Consider the following 13,572-nt stretch of genomic DNA (forward strand, 5'->3'; position numbering starts at 1 on the left):
GTAGTGTACACTTGACTCCCTGCTAAAAGTCATTTAATGGCCCCTTACTGATCATTGAATAAATCCCAAACACCACAGCCTGGTATTCAAGGCTCTCCACAGTTATCCCTTTCAAGCTTCATCACCCACCATCTAAACTAGAGGAAATGTTCTGCACTTTTCAGCTGCTACAACTTTGGCTTGAACCATTTCCTTTGCCTGGAGTCCTACTCCTATCCTCCAGGCTTTCCTTCAAAGCTCAGCTGACTGTCCAGGGAAAGCATTTCCTGACAGTTTGTAATTTACAGTGAATCCTCTTCTCTGAACTCCTATAGTACTTAATGCACATATTAATAATCTGACATTTATTTTTAAAAATTTTTTATTTATTTTTGAGACAGAGAGAGACAGAGCATGAACGGCGGAGGGGCAGAGAGAGAGGGAGACACAGAATCGGAAGCAGGCTCCAGGCTCTGAGCCATCAGCCCAGAGCCCGAAGCGGGGCTCGAACCCACGGACCACGAGGTCGTGACCTGAGCGGAAGTCGGACGCTTAACGGACTGAGCCACCCAGGCGCCCCAATAATCTGACATTTAGCGTGTGCTCCCTTCTATTGCTTTCTATCCTTTTATGCAGAAAAATGTCTTGCCAATGAGAAGTCTCTTGAGGGCAGGGACTTGGCCACATTTCTCCATGTTTCTAGTATTGACAGTCTTTTAAATATTGAATAAAGTTTTAGAGTTGGAATTTACCTAGACCCTCTGACTCATTTCACAGGTGAAGAAAGTAGATCCAGAGAGCTGTGCAGACCCACTGAATAGAAAGCCATAAATACTTGCTGTTACTTATGGCTTATATAGAATGGCAGGATGCAGCAGTGAGGAGTGAGTGCATTCTCTGAACAGAGGAGGGAATGTAGTTATTTTGGGCAAGTTTGGGGATAAGTGATCCAAGCTACCTGATGGGGAAGGTGTACTGACTACCTGAGGGCAGCGCTGTTTCTTTGTATAGCCCACAGGCTCTCGAAAATGGGTAGACGTTTAATGTTTCTTACACGGAGTAACCTACCAGCTTAATACATTCTTCATCAGGGGCATGTAGCTTGAAAGTGAAGCAGGTTGGCTTTCTGACTCCTTGAGGGCACAGGCACAGAGAAAGACCCACTGCCCGGTGGTGAGGACTAGGCAAGGGCTCTTCACTCTGTGGAGGGAGCCAGGACGCGCCCCTGACAGGAATCTGTGGACTAAGCAGCCGCTCGGGCCTTGGCCACCAGCCCGGGAAAGAAGAGCAAGGGGCTTTCCACCTGCCCTAAGCCTAACCCGGGGCCGGGAGGCCTCTCAGGTTCCGCCATCCGGTGCCCCGCCTCCTAAGCCGGCCACCTCCTCTCCGCGCCTTTTCCCCGCCCCTCCCCTCACGCTCGACGGGCTCGTCCCCGCGCCCGGCGCGCGCGTTCGCGGAGGCGGAAGACCGGAGAGGCGCTCTGCCGTGGGTGCGAGCGAGCAGGCGCCTCCTTGGGATAGCTGCGGGCGCGAATCCTAAGGTTCTACGGGCTGCGGGGTAAGAGGCCGGGACCCTAGGGTGTCTGGGCTGGTGGGTCAATGTGGGGAGGGGCGGGGGACTCGCGAAGCGCTGCGATCCGGTCGGCTGCTGGCAGCCCGGATCCCCAGCCTGGCTCCCACTCAGAGCCCCACTCAGAGGGGAGGCTGGCGAGGCCTCCCTACCTCAGCCTGCAGGCTCGCTTGGAAGTCGGGTGACTGGACGTGGGTATGGTGGTGGGACCCCTTGACTGCAGCGGCCTCGGCGCCCTTGTTCCTGCGGTCTTGGGGGTCTGGACCGCTGGAGAAAGGGAGGAGAAACGTTAGGACGGTCCGTTTTCGCCAGACGTGCTCCTCTGGGATAGGCTCACACCCTAGGTGTTGTGTCCACCTTGGGGGAAGGACCTTTCAGAAAAAAGGAACAAATTCGGCCCTGGGGTGTGAACGACTGAGGTTTTTGCTTGTTTTTATTTTTGGTCGAAATGTACTCTGAGGAAAGTAGGACGGACACTTCTCTGCCACCTGCGTGAAAACTTCTTGGCGTGTGGATGGGTTAAACAGTTAACTGTACTTTGCTTTGCAGAGCCCTTTTTACTGTAAAGGAGAAGAGATCCGTTAAAAGTGTCATAATGTTTTTAGGCACAAAGGACTCAGTAAAAATGGTACCTCCCCTCTTCATACACAGGAAGATCTCCATTCAGCAAATGTTTTATGAGTACTTGCTTTTTGCCAACATTGTTCTAAGTGCAGGGAACAGAGCCAACAGCTAAGAAAAGAGGATCTTTGCTTGCAGGGAGCTTATGTTCTGGTTGTCAAATAAATGTAATTTCCTTTTATGTTTTTTTTTTTTACTGGAATGTAACATATGTACCATAAAATACTCTACACCAATCGTAAGTTGTAACTTGCTGATTATGGTAAAGAAAATGCATCTTTTAGCCACCACTCGAATCAAGAAGCAGAACATTCACAGCTTCTTCTGAGAAGACCTCCCTGGAAGACCTCTCCCAATCACCATCCTCTCTTTTCTCCGTAAAGGTAACCTCTTTAATGATTTCTAATACCATAGATTAGTTTTGTTATGAGCCTTTCATAAATGGGACCATATTATATGTACTCTTTAGTATGGAGCTTTTTTTTTTTAAGATTTTATTTTTTTTATAACTTTTTTTTTAACGTTTATTTATTTTTGAGACAGAGAGAGAGACAGAGCATGAAGGGGGGAGGGGCAGAGAGAGAAGGAGACAGAATTGGAAGCAGGCTCCAGGCTCTGAGCCATCAGCCCAGAGCCCGACGCGGGGCTTGATCTCACTGGACCGCGAGATCGTGACCCGGATGAAGTCGGACGCTTAACCGACTGCGCCACCCAGGCGCCCCTTAAGATTTTATTTTTAAGTAATCTATACACCAAGTGTGGGCTTGAACTCACAATTCCGAGATCAAGAGTCACAAACTCCACCAGCTGAGCCAGCCTGGTGCCCCTAAGATCTAGCTTTTTTTTACCCATTATGTTTGTGAGATTATTCTATGTTGTGTTAAGAATACAATTTCTGATAGTGAAAAGAATTAGGAAGAAAATTAAAGAAGGTAATTGTACAAACAGTAAGAGGTGGAAACTTTAGTAAGGTGGTCAAGGATGAGCTTTCCCAGGGGATGACTTGAGACACAATATGAATGACAAAAGGTTAGCCAGTGAGCTGGGTAAAAGCATTCCACGCCAAGGAGAGGAACAGAGGGTAATAAATGAAACTGACAGGTTTTAGGAAGAGAGGGAAGACCTTGTAGGAAAGTGGGAGGAGATGAAATCTGAGAGGCAGGCAGGGGTCAGATGATAGAGGGTCTTACGTCTGGAGTATTTGCATTTTGTTCTAAGTGTAAAAAGATGTGCGGAAAAGATGTTTTTGATGCCCTTTAGTTTTAGCATGAGCCATTTGTGAAGGATCGGAAGTCCTGTCCATTTTATTCATCAAAGAAACCCCACAAAACTGGGTAGCTGTTGGGAATTAGGGGAAACATTAACATGTTGGGAGACCAGATCTTTTGTATTGTCAGGATTTATATTAATTCAGACACATAATATGTTTCCAAAATCGGATTTAGTATATGCTTTAGAATTAGTCATCTATTCTACACTCTAAAAATATTCTTTCAAGTAGTTGTTCAGCTTCTGTTAGAACCTGTTAAAGAGGAACTCCCTTTTTAAGAAGCAAATCATTTCATTTTTGAACAGCTTTAATCTTTAGAAAAGCTTTCCTAACACACACACACACACACACACACACACACACACACACACACACACTTTATTTATTTATTTATTTATTTATTTATTTATTTATTTATTTATTTATTTATTTATTTTTACTTAAACTACTTATGGGCTGCCTGGCTGCCTGGCTCAGTTGGAAGAGCACGTGACTCTTGATTTCAGGGTTGTGAATTTGAGCCTCACATCGGGTGTAGAGATTACTAAAAACAATAAGTAAATTTAAACTAGTTAAATTTTTTACTTTTATTTTTTATTTTTATTTGTTTTTGAATTTTTTACTTTGAAATCAAAATACCTGTAACACTGATTCTGGGTCCCTACAAAACTGACAGTTATCACCTGTTACTTGTTGTCTCCCTTGTAGTACTCAAGCAGTTGATTTTTGTACGTTTGTTTTTTCACATTTAAGTTCAGGGCTTTGAATTTATTTGAATTTATTCCTGTCATGATCTTTGGAGTTAGAGTTAGTCCATCATAGATGTTCACATTTTTTTGGATGTGTTTCTTTCATTCATCAGTTCTCCCTTCCACCACTGTGCTCTTGGCAGACTTGATGAGCATCATATTAGTTAAGCATTATATTCTTTTTAAGTTCATTAAGATTATTTAGTGTTATAGGCAGTCTTATTTTTGTTACTTAAGTTTCCTGGGGAAGTTCTTACATAGGATTTTCTGGAATTGTGGATAATTGACTTAACTTGGTCATACTAGTGATTTAAATTTCATAGATGCAGTATTAGTTAAGCTATATTTTATTTATTTTTATTTTTTATTTTTTAAAAATGTTTATGTATTTTTTTGAGAGAGAGAGACAGAGGGTGAGCGGGAGAGGAGCAGAGAGAGAGAGAGGAAGACACAGAATCCTAAGCAGGCTCCAGACTCTGAGCCTGTAGCACAGAGCCTGATGTGGGGCTTGAACTCACAAACTGAGATCATGACCTGAGCTGAAGTCAGACGTTTAACCGACTGAGCCACCCAGGCACCCCAATTTTTAAGTTTACTTATTTATTTTTGAGAGAGAGAGAGCCAGAGAGATAGAATACGAGTGAGGGAGTGGATGCAGTGCAAAGAGAGGGAGAGAGAGAATTCCAAGCAGGCTCGTGCTGTCTGCATGGAGCCTGATATGGGATTCGGAACTCACAAACCATGAGATCATGACCTGAGCCAAAATCAAGAGTGGGATGCTTACCCAACTGAACCACCCAGGCACCCCAGTTAAGCTGTAGTTTTAAATTGAGGAATTAACATTTGTAAAATCAATTTTAAACATGATATCTTGGTAAAGTAAATTGTTGTATTGCAGTTCTGGAATGTATAGTGCTGCATATTGATAAAAAGGGCTTTTTGTGTTGGTCTAAAAGAATTTGGGGGCGTCTGGGTGGCTCAGTCAATTAAGCATCCGTTTCTTGGTTTTGGCTTGGGTCATGATCTCATGGTTCATGGGTTCAAGCCCCACGCTGCGCTCTCAGCTGACAGTGCAGTGCCTGCTTAGGATTCTCTCTTTTCCTCTCCGCCTCTCTCCTACCTCTCAAAATAAATAAATAAACTTAAAAAGTTTTTGAATAGTTTATAATGGCCTGTAACTTGTGTGAAATCCAGAGTCAACATTGGAAAGTGATTGAATTTTTCTGCTTGCTTTGCTTCTGTGATAGAAGTTCTAGTGAATAGTAAAACAATTAAAAATGAATGCAGTAGGAGGGAGGAAAGAGAAAGGAAATTTATATAATCCAAATTTGAATAATATATTTCCATAGCCTTATTTACTGCTTTGAGTCATTCTTCCTGATTGAGATGCTAGACTTCATTAGTTCTAGAGTTGACTTTGCTATATTTAAATAAGAGAATAACTTTTGTCACTATATTGTATACCTGAAACTGATATAACACTGTATATTAACTTCACTGGAATTAAAATAAAAAACTTAATAAAAAAATAAATAAAACTAATGTTTAATTACATTCTTAATCCCCCCCCCCAGGGGGGGGGGAATGTGCCAATTTTCCCCTAGTTTTTTCAGTTGACTTATTGTATTTTTCTGGTTATATTTAAAGTATATCCTGTGGTTAAAATGGCCCATGATTTTTCAAAGCTTTTTTTACTTTTAAACCATCCAACCCAAGGAGAAAACTGAAGGGGGGGAAAAATGGTTAATTGCATTTTACTGCTTTTGTATTTTCTTTTAAGAGTTGGTGTTATTATTTATTCTTGTAAAGGTTCATTCTTTAAGGTAGAAAAATGGTGTGGTTAGTGAATGTACAGTTTGGAAGAAAAGAAGTAAAAATCAAACTACATGAATTACTTTAGTGGAACATTTTCTCAAACTAAGTAGAAAGATAAAATTTCTCTCTCTCTCTGTACCAAAAATAAAACATCCCTAAATTTACTTTTGTAGTCTTATTTTTACCTGTAGATAAACATGCTTTGGATGGAATTGACTCCTCCACTCTCTTGTTTTTCTTCACTCAGAAATATTCCCTCATAAGAACAGATCCTTACCATATCTTTAGATTTATTAAGTCCCATTTAACAGGGAGAGCTACCTTTTGAGGTGTATTTCCCAACCAGAAGACTAGGAAATAAGGAACTTTAAAACTACCCACTTTCCTCCTTGCCCCCACCTCCAATTCTGTGTGTTTCTACTTGGTTTAATGGATTTTTTTGTTAGACTATGCTCTGCTAAATCTTGGTCTCTCTCTCTTTTTTTCTTCTAGGCTACTTCATAGACATAAAGATCAATATTTAACTGGAAAGGAAGCATCACTTAAAATTCTCTTAAACTCCTAATTCCAGGGAATTGATAACATTTCTCTGATGAAGAAAAGAAGTGCTACTGACTGCGTGTTAAAAGTATTCTGGCACTGGTCCTGTTTTTTCCCCTCCCTAGATTTGAAGAAAAATTATGGAGAAATGGCACTTGATGACAATTGTGGTCTTAATAGGACTAACAGTACGGTGGACAGTTTCTCTTAATTCTTATTCAGGTAACACATTTTTACTGTTTAAAAGATGGGTAAATATTCCTTGACTAGTTTCTTCTTCATCTTCATCTTTGTTTGGTAATAGTTTATAGTTATCTGATTGGGACAGAGAAGAATTTGAGGCTTTATTGGTATGGTCAAGAAAATACATTTAAGGGGCGCCTGGGTGGCGCAGTTGGTTAAGCGTCCGACTTCAGCCAGGTCACGATCTCGCGGTCTGTGAGTTCGAGCCCCGCGTCGGGCTCTGGGCTGATGGCTCAGAGCCTGGAGCCTGTTTCGGATTCTGTGTCTCCCTCTCTCTCTGCCCCTCCCCCGTTCATGCTCTGTTTCTCTCTGTCTCAAAAATAAATAAATGTTAAAAAAAAAAAAAAAGAAAATACATTTAAACATTAAATTCTAATATAAAGAATATGTATAAGAGCTTAATAGAAGCATAGGCTTTGTGACATGAGAAAGTAAAAATGTATTCTAATGAGGAAGATGACAAGTTGAGAAATGATTACATATTAGGCATCGAAGAGAGAACTGAGCTAAGTACATCAGGGTGGGAGTGGAATCAAAGGAGGCTTTTTTTGTTTAGGGTAGAGAAGCCATGTTGCTAGACTGAAGGGAAGAGATCAGTGGAGAATAAAGATTGGGAATGATATGAGAGAAAGAGAGGGAGGAGAATTGCTGGTGTGTGGTCCTGGATAGATTTGACTTAACCCTGTGAGTATTTATTTAGCACTGCTCATGTTCCACGCACTGTGCTAGATGCTAGAAATGCAAGGTGAATATCCAGTACTGAAGGGGGTCCGTATTTTAGTAGGTAAGCAGTCATGGTACCATGTGTTAATTATGACTAGAAGTACTTGTGAGGTACAAAGGTAACAGAGAAGTGCATGATGACGGTGCATTAGTGAAGACTTTTCAGAGAAGACGTTTGAGTTGAAGGTTTGAAAGATGACTTGGAATTTGCTAGGCAAATGAAATGGGGAACATGTGCAAAAACATGGTAGAATGAGAGCATGGTTTTAAGTAGTCAGTATTGGAGTAGCATCAGAAGAAGGAACAAAAAGGATAGGGAGGGAGTGGCTCGAGATTAAGCTATGCAATTAGGTTGGCAAATTACTTGTATTTTTTTTTTTTAACGTTTATTTATTTTTGAGACAGAGAGAGACAGAGCATGAACGGGGGAGGGGCAGAGAGAGGGAGACACAGAATCTGAAACAGGCTCTAGGCTCTGAGCCATCAGCCCAGAGCCCGACGCGGGGCTCGAACTCACCGACCGCGAGATCGTGACCTGAGCTGAAGTCGGACGCTTAACCGACTGAGCCACCCAGGCGCCCCAAATTACTTGTATTTTAAAGAAATAACTTTCATTGTAATGAAAAAGGATTGTAGGAAGCAGGTTGGGGGTAAAGAGACAAATGACACAATCATAATAATAGAATTATGAGCTACTATTTTTTAAGTATTTACCATATGCTAGACACTGAGCATTTTGTTGTGCTTACCACAACCACTGAAGGTAAGTAGTAGTACCTGTAATTTACAAATGGAAAATGTGACAACTGATAAATGACAATGGGGATTCAAATATAGTTGTATTTTATTCCAAAATCAATATATGACACTGCTCTGTGGCTTCTGAGAAAGAAGTCCTGAAGTAAGCCAGTTAAAAAGATGCATAAATGGGGCGCCTGGGTGGCGCAGTCGGTTAAGCACCTGACTTCAGCCAGGTCACGATCTCGCGGTCGGCGAGTTTGAGCCCTGCGTCAGGCTCTGGGCTGATGGCTCGGAGCCTGGAGCCTGTTTCCGATTCTGTGTCTCCCTCTCTCTCTGCCCCTCCCCCGTTCATGCTCTGTCTCTCTCTATCCCAAAAATAAATAAAAAAGTTGAAAAAAAAAAAGATGCATAAATGAATTTGAGGAATATTGAAGTAAAATCACTTGGATGCAGCAGTAGACTTGGGTTCAAATCTTAGATCTTCCACCCTCACCTGTTAGTGTCTGATCTTGGGGAAGTTACTTAATCTCCATGAACCTCTTACAAAGGTACCTCTACTATAAAGTGGGAATATTAATATGTATTTTAACAAGATTGTGGGGATTACTTGAGATAATTGGTCTAGTACCGCAGTGTCTTATTACTATAATTTTACAGTACATCTTGATATATTATGAGTCAAATTCTCCCACCTGATAGTTCCACTTCAGGATGGTCTTAGCTATTGTGGGCTTTGCTCTTTCATTTTGCAGAAGGCAGAATTTCGAAAACGGCCTCCCAAAGATGTCCTGCCCCATTTCCCAGAACTATGAAAATGAGATCCCACTTTTTTTGCTCAGTATATCTTTTTCTTTCCTTTTTTTTTCAGTATATCTTTTTCTACCCTTTTACCCTTCACCTCTAAATCCCTGTGATTTAGACTTAACTAACTAGTTCCCCTCCTTAATTCCACTTTCTCTTGCTAGTTTGCAAGTTGTACTTTTATTTTGTTCTTTCAAGGTGTGGTGTGGAGATTTTCACATATATATTTAACTTAAGAAAGTCTAAAATTAAATTTTTTTTAATGTTTATTTATTTTGAGAGAGAGCTAGAGAGTGAGCAGGGGAGGGACAGAGAGAGAGGGGGACAGACTCTCAAGCAGGCTCCACACTATCAGCATGAAGCTTGATTGGGGGTTTGAACCCATGGACCATGAGATCATAACCTAAGCTGAAATCAAGAGTTGGGCGCTTAACTGACTGAGCCATCCAGGTACCCCAACAAAGTTTAAAATTAATATATTTATGTCTTCTTTCTGAGCAAGGTAAGGACCACAAACGGCTTTTTTGTAATGCTTTTATTTATTTTTGAGAGAGAGAGAGAGAGAGAGAGAGAGAGAGATCCTGTGTGGGCACCTGCGAGTGTGGGGGAGGGACAGAGAGAGGGAGAAACAGAATCTGAAGCAGGCTCCAAGGCTCCAAGCTGTAAGCACAGAGCCCGACGCAGGCTCAAACTCATGAACCATGAGATCATGTCCTGAACCAAAGTTGGACACTTAACCAACTGAGCCACTGAGACACCCCAAGGACCGTAAAATGCTTCAACTCTAGTTACAAGTCCACCCCCACCATTAAAATGTTATTATTGCCTAGAATTTTAGACATTAATTACTGTTAGCTTCTGTAACAATTCATATTTATTTATGTTTACCCTCTATGTTTATCATTTTCTGTGCTCCCCCTTTTTACAATTGCATCTTCTTTTGAGATAATTTTCTTTCTTTTTGAAGTACATCTTTGGGGAGATTTTAAAAATTAAATTTTTTTTTAATGTTTATTTTTTGAGAGGAAGAGAGAGAGAGAGAGAGAGAGAGAGAGAGAGAGAGAGAGAGCAAGTGCATGCATGAGCTGGGGAGGGGCAGAGAGAGAAAGAGACAGAGGATTCGGAACAGGCTCTGCACTGACAGCAGAGAGCTTGATGCGGGGCCCAAACCCACAAACCATGAGATCATGACCTGAGCTGAACTCAGATGCTTAACCAACTAAGCCACTCAGGTGCCCCAGAGATTTTAGTTTTTAAGCAATCTCTACACTCAGTGTGGGGCTTGAACTCACAACCCTGAAGTCGAGAGTCAGTGCTCCACCAACTGAGCCAGACAGGCATCCCCTAAGAAAATTTCTTTTAACTAGGCTCAATGCACCAGTGTAGGGCTTGAACTCACAACCCTGAGATCGAGTCACATGCTCTACCCATTCAGCTAACCAACCAGGCCCCCTGGGAGGTATGTTTCTTTTTTTTTTTTTAAAGTAAGAGCCTGTTGGCTTTTTATCTGAAAATGCCTTTATTTTGCACCCTAACATTTTATTCTGGGTATGGAATTCTGCATTGGCAGTTATTTTCTCATAATATTTTGAAAATCTCATTCGGGCGCCTGGGTGGCCCAGTTGGTTAAGCATCCGACTTTGGCTCAGGTTATGATCTCACGGTCCGTGAGTTTGAGCCCCGTGTCAGGCTCTGTGCTGACAGCTCAGAGCCTGGAGCCTGTTTCAGATTCTGTGTCTCCCTCTCTCTCTGACCCTCCCCTGTTCATGCTGTCTCTCCCTATCTCAAAAAAATAAATAAACAAACATTAAAAAAAAAATTTAAAATCTCATTCATTGTCTTTTAGTTTCTATTGCTATGTTCAGTTATCAGCTGTCATTTCAGTTGTTATTATCTTTGTAGGTAATTTGTCTTTTCTGTTACTGAAATTTCACTATGGTGTATCTAAGTGTGAATATTAAAAACTTTATCCTCAGGATTTTCTGGGATTTCTGACTCTAATGAATGGTAACCTTCTGTTTCTTCTCATTCCATTTTCTCCTTGTAAAACTCTAGTTAGATATATTAGATCTTTGGTTATTTATTTATTTAAATGTTTATTTATTTGAGAGAGAGAATGAGAATGAGCAGGGGAGGGGCAGAGAGAGAGGGAGACACAATCTGAAGCAGGCTCCAGCCTCTGAGCTGTCGGCACAGAGCCTGACATGGGGCTTGAACTCAGACCTTGAGATCATGACCTGGATCAAAGTTGTATGCTTAACCAACTGAGCCACCCAGCCACCCCTGTTCTTTGGTCTTTTATTAATTCACCACATATGTGTAGGGCACTTGTGCCAAAGCAGGTAAGATAGCAGAAAATAAAACAGACAACAATCTCTTTGTCTCATCGAGTTTATATTTTCAGTTCTCTCTTCAAATATTGCATCTCCCTCATTTCTGTTTTCCCTGTGCAACTCTTTTTTCTTAATGTTTAGTTTTTAAATGTTTATTGATTTATTTTGACAGAGAACACGAGCAGGGGAGGGGCAGAGAGAGAGGGAGAGAGAATCCCAAGCAGGCTCTGTGCTGACAGCCCCCGACGCAGGACTTGATCCCATGAACTGTGAGATCATGACCTGAGCCAAAATCAAGAGTTTGGATGCTTAACTGACTGAGTGACCCAGGCGCCCCACTTGTGCAACTCTTATTAGATATGTTGGAGTTCTTCATCCTATCCTCTGTGTCTCATAATCTCCTATATTTTTTATATCATGGTTTCACTCTATTGCTTTTTTAATAATCATCAGATCTGTCTTCCTGTTCATTACTTTCCTTTTTAATTGTGTTTAATCTATTTTAACTATCCAGTGAGTTTTATAATTTTAATAATTGTTTTATTTCCTAAAGTTCTACTTGTTTCCTTTTCTTTTTAATTAATTAATTAATTAATTAATTAATTTTTTACATTTATTTATTTTTGAGAGACAGAGCACAAGTAGGGGAGGGGCAGAGAGAGAATGAGACACAGAATCCGAAGCAGGTTCCTGGCTCTGAGCTGTCAGCACAGAGCCTGAACCAGGGCTGAAACTCACAAACCATGAGATTATGACCTGAGTCAGACCTTAACTGACTGAGCCACCCAGGTGGCCCTATTTGTTTCCTTTTCAAATCATCTTCGTCATTTCTGATTATCTCTTGTTCCTTCAGCATATTCTAGTGTCTTCTTTTATATCTTTAAACATAGTAGCCATACTTATTTTATATTCCCTATCAGAAAATTCTAGTATCTGCAGTCTTATTTCCTGGTTTGTTGTTTTTGTAGAGTCTAGCTCATGGTATTTTGTTTCTTTGTGAGTTTAGTGATTTTTTAAAAAATTGTGAGCTCATGTTACCTCGAACTTTTATCTGTGAGAATTCTTTGAGGCCCGGGTTCACTATATATTTTTCCACAGAGGATTTATGTTGCCTCTTGCTAGGCACTTTGCGCACTATTAACAAAAGTTAAACCAAATTCTCCATCTTAAGGTTTCTTTGGCTGTATACTTGGTGTGAATTCAGGCCTCACACTGGTTGAATGCAGGATAATGTTATTTTCAGGAGACTTTTTTCTTGTACTATAGGAGCCAAGGCAGAGGTAAATACTATCTTCACCATCTCCCACAAAGCATTTTTTTTTAATATCCTTGTAGATGGTTCTCTGACATTGAAGGTTTTACCTGTTCAAGTACTAGGCTTTGCCTCCTTAATTCATTGCTTAGAGCTTCTCAGTAGCCAGGCTATAGGCCATAAAAGATCATTGGATAGCCTCAGGACAAATGTTTACTTGTCTGGATCTTATACTTTTTTTGTTGTTTCCGCCCCCTGAGGAATTCTCTTGTTTTGATGTTAATTCAGCCATACCCCACCCTGTATTGGAAGTGTTTTCCTTATCTTCTAAGTCTGCCTCGTTGCTGGAAACTGGTCTCATCTGCATTTTTAAAAGCTCCACAAGCTGCTCTGATCTTTATAAAATGTTGATACAGATGATGGTTAAAGCCACAGGGTTGGGAGTATTTATACTGCAAGAAAAAAACACATTTAACCACTGATCTCCTTCACAGAGAAGGGGAATGATTAAAGGAGGTTGAGAAGAAACCATGAGGGAGGATTAGAGTCTGGAAGCCAGGAAATCAGAGAATTATAAGAAGTAAAGACTGGCCTTCAGTGTCAAGTTCTAGACATGTCAAGTAGGGTGAAAATTAAAAATAGACAAAAGATCTCTAGGAGGCCAATGTGAGCCTTCTTATTGTCAGACTATAATAAATTGAGGGCTAAATGGTAGTTACCAAGTGGACATAATGGATTTTAGGAAGTTTGTGAATGGAAGGAGGGAGCTAGAATGGGGTAAGGAGGTCAGAGGAAAAGCCCAGTTAAAAGTTGTTATGTAAAATATATAGTTAATGTTACCTTTGCTTTCAGCCCATAACTGGCACATGGGACGGTCATCTCCTTTTCTTCCTTCAGCACTATTTTATTCCTGATCATTATTTAGTTTGTAATCCT

General features: G+C 40.9%; 1 protein-coding gene across 5 annotated transcripts in view; it reads left to right on the forward strand.

Annotated features, from left to right (window-relative positions):
• The first annotated feature begins 1,390 nt into the window (after positions 1-1,390).
• ALG6 (ALG6 alpha-1,3-glucosyltransferase) overlaps positions 1,391-13,572 on the forward strand; it is a 65,155-nt gene continuing 52,973 nt past the window's right edge. Inside the window, exons 1-3 of one of the 5 annotated variants that reach the window (XM_006934795.4) lie at positions 1,406-1,536; positions 2,413-2,552; positions 6,496-6,765. In XM_006934795.4, the coding sequence (XP_006934857.1) occupies positions 6,684-6,765 (82 nt within the window). In that variant the 5' untranslated portion in view covers positions 1,406-1,536; positions 2,413-2,552; positions 6,496-6,683. The other 4 variants (XM_006934796.5, XM_019837143.3, XM_006934797.5 and 1 more) reach the window with 4 other exon arrangements.

The sequence above is a fragment of the Felis catus genome, chromosome C1, assembly GCF_018350175.1.
Source record: "Felis catus isolate Fca126 chromosome C1, F.catus_Fca126_mat1.0, whole genome shotgun sequence".
In the NCBI taxonomy this organism is placed as follows: Eukaryota; Metazoa; Chordata; class Mammalia; order Carnivora; family Felidae; genus Felis; species Felis catus.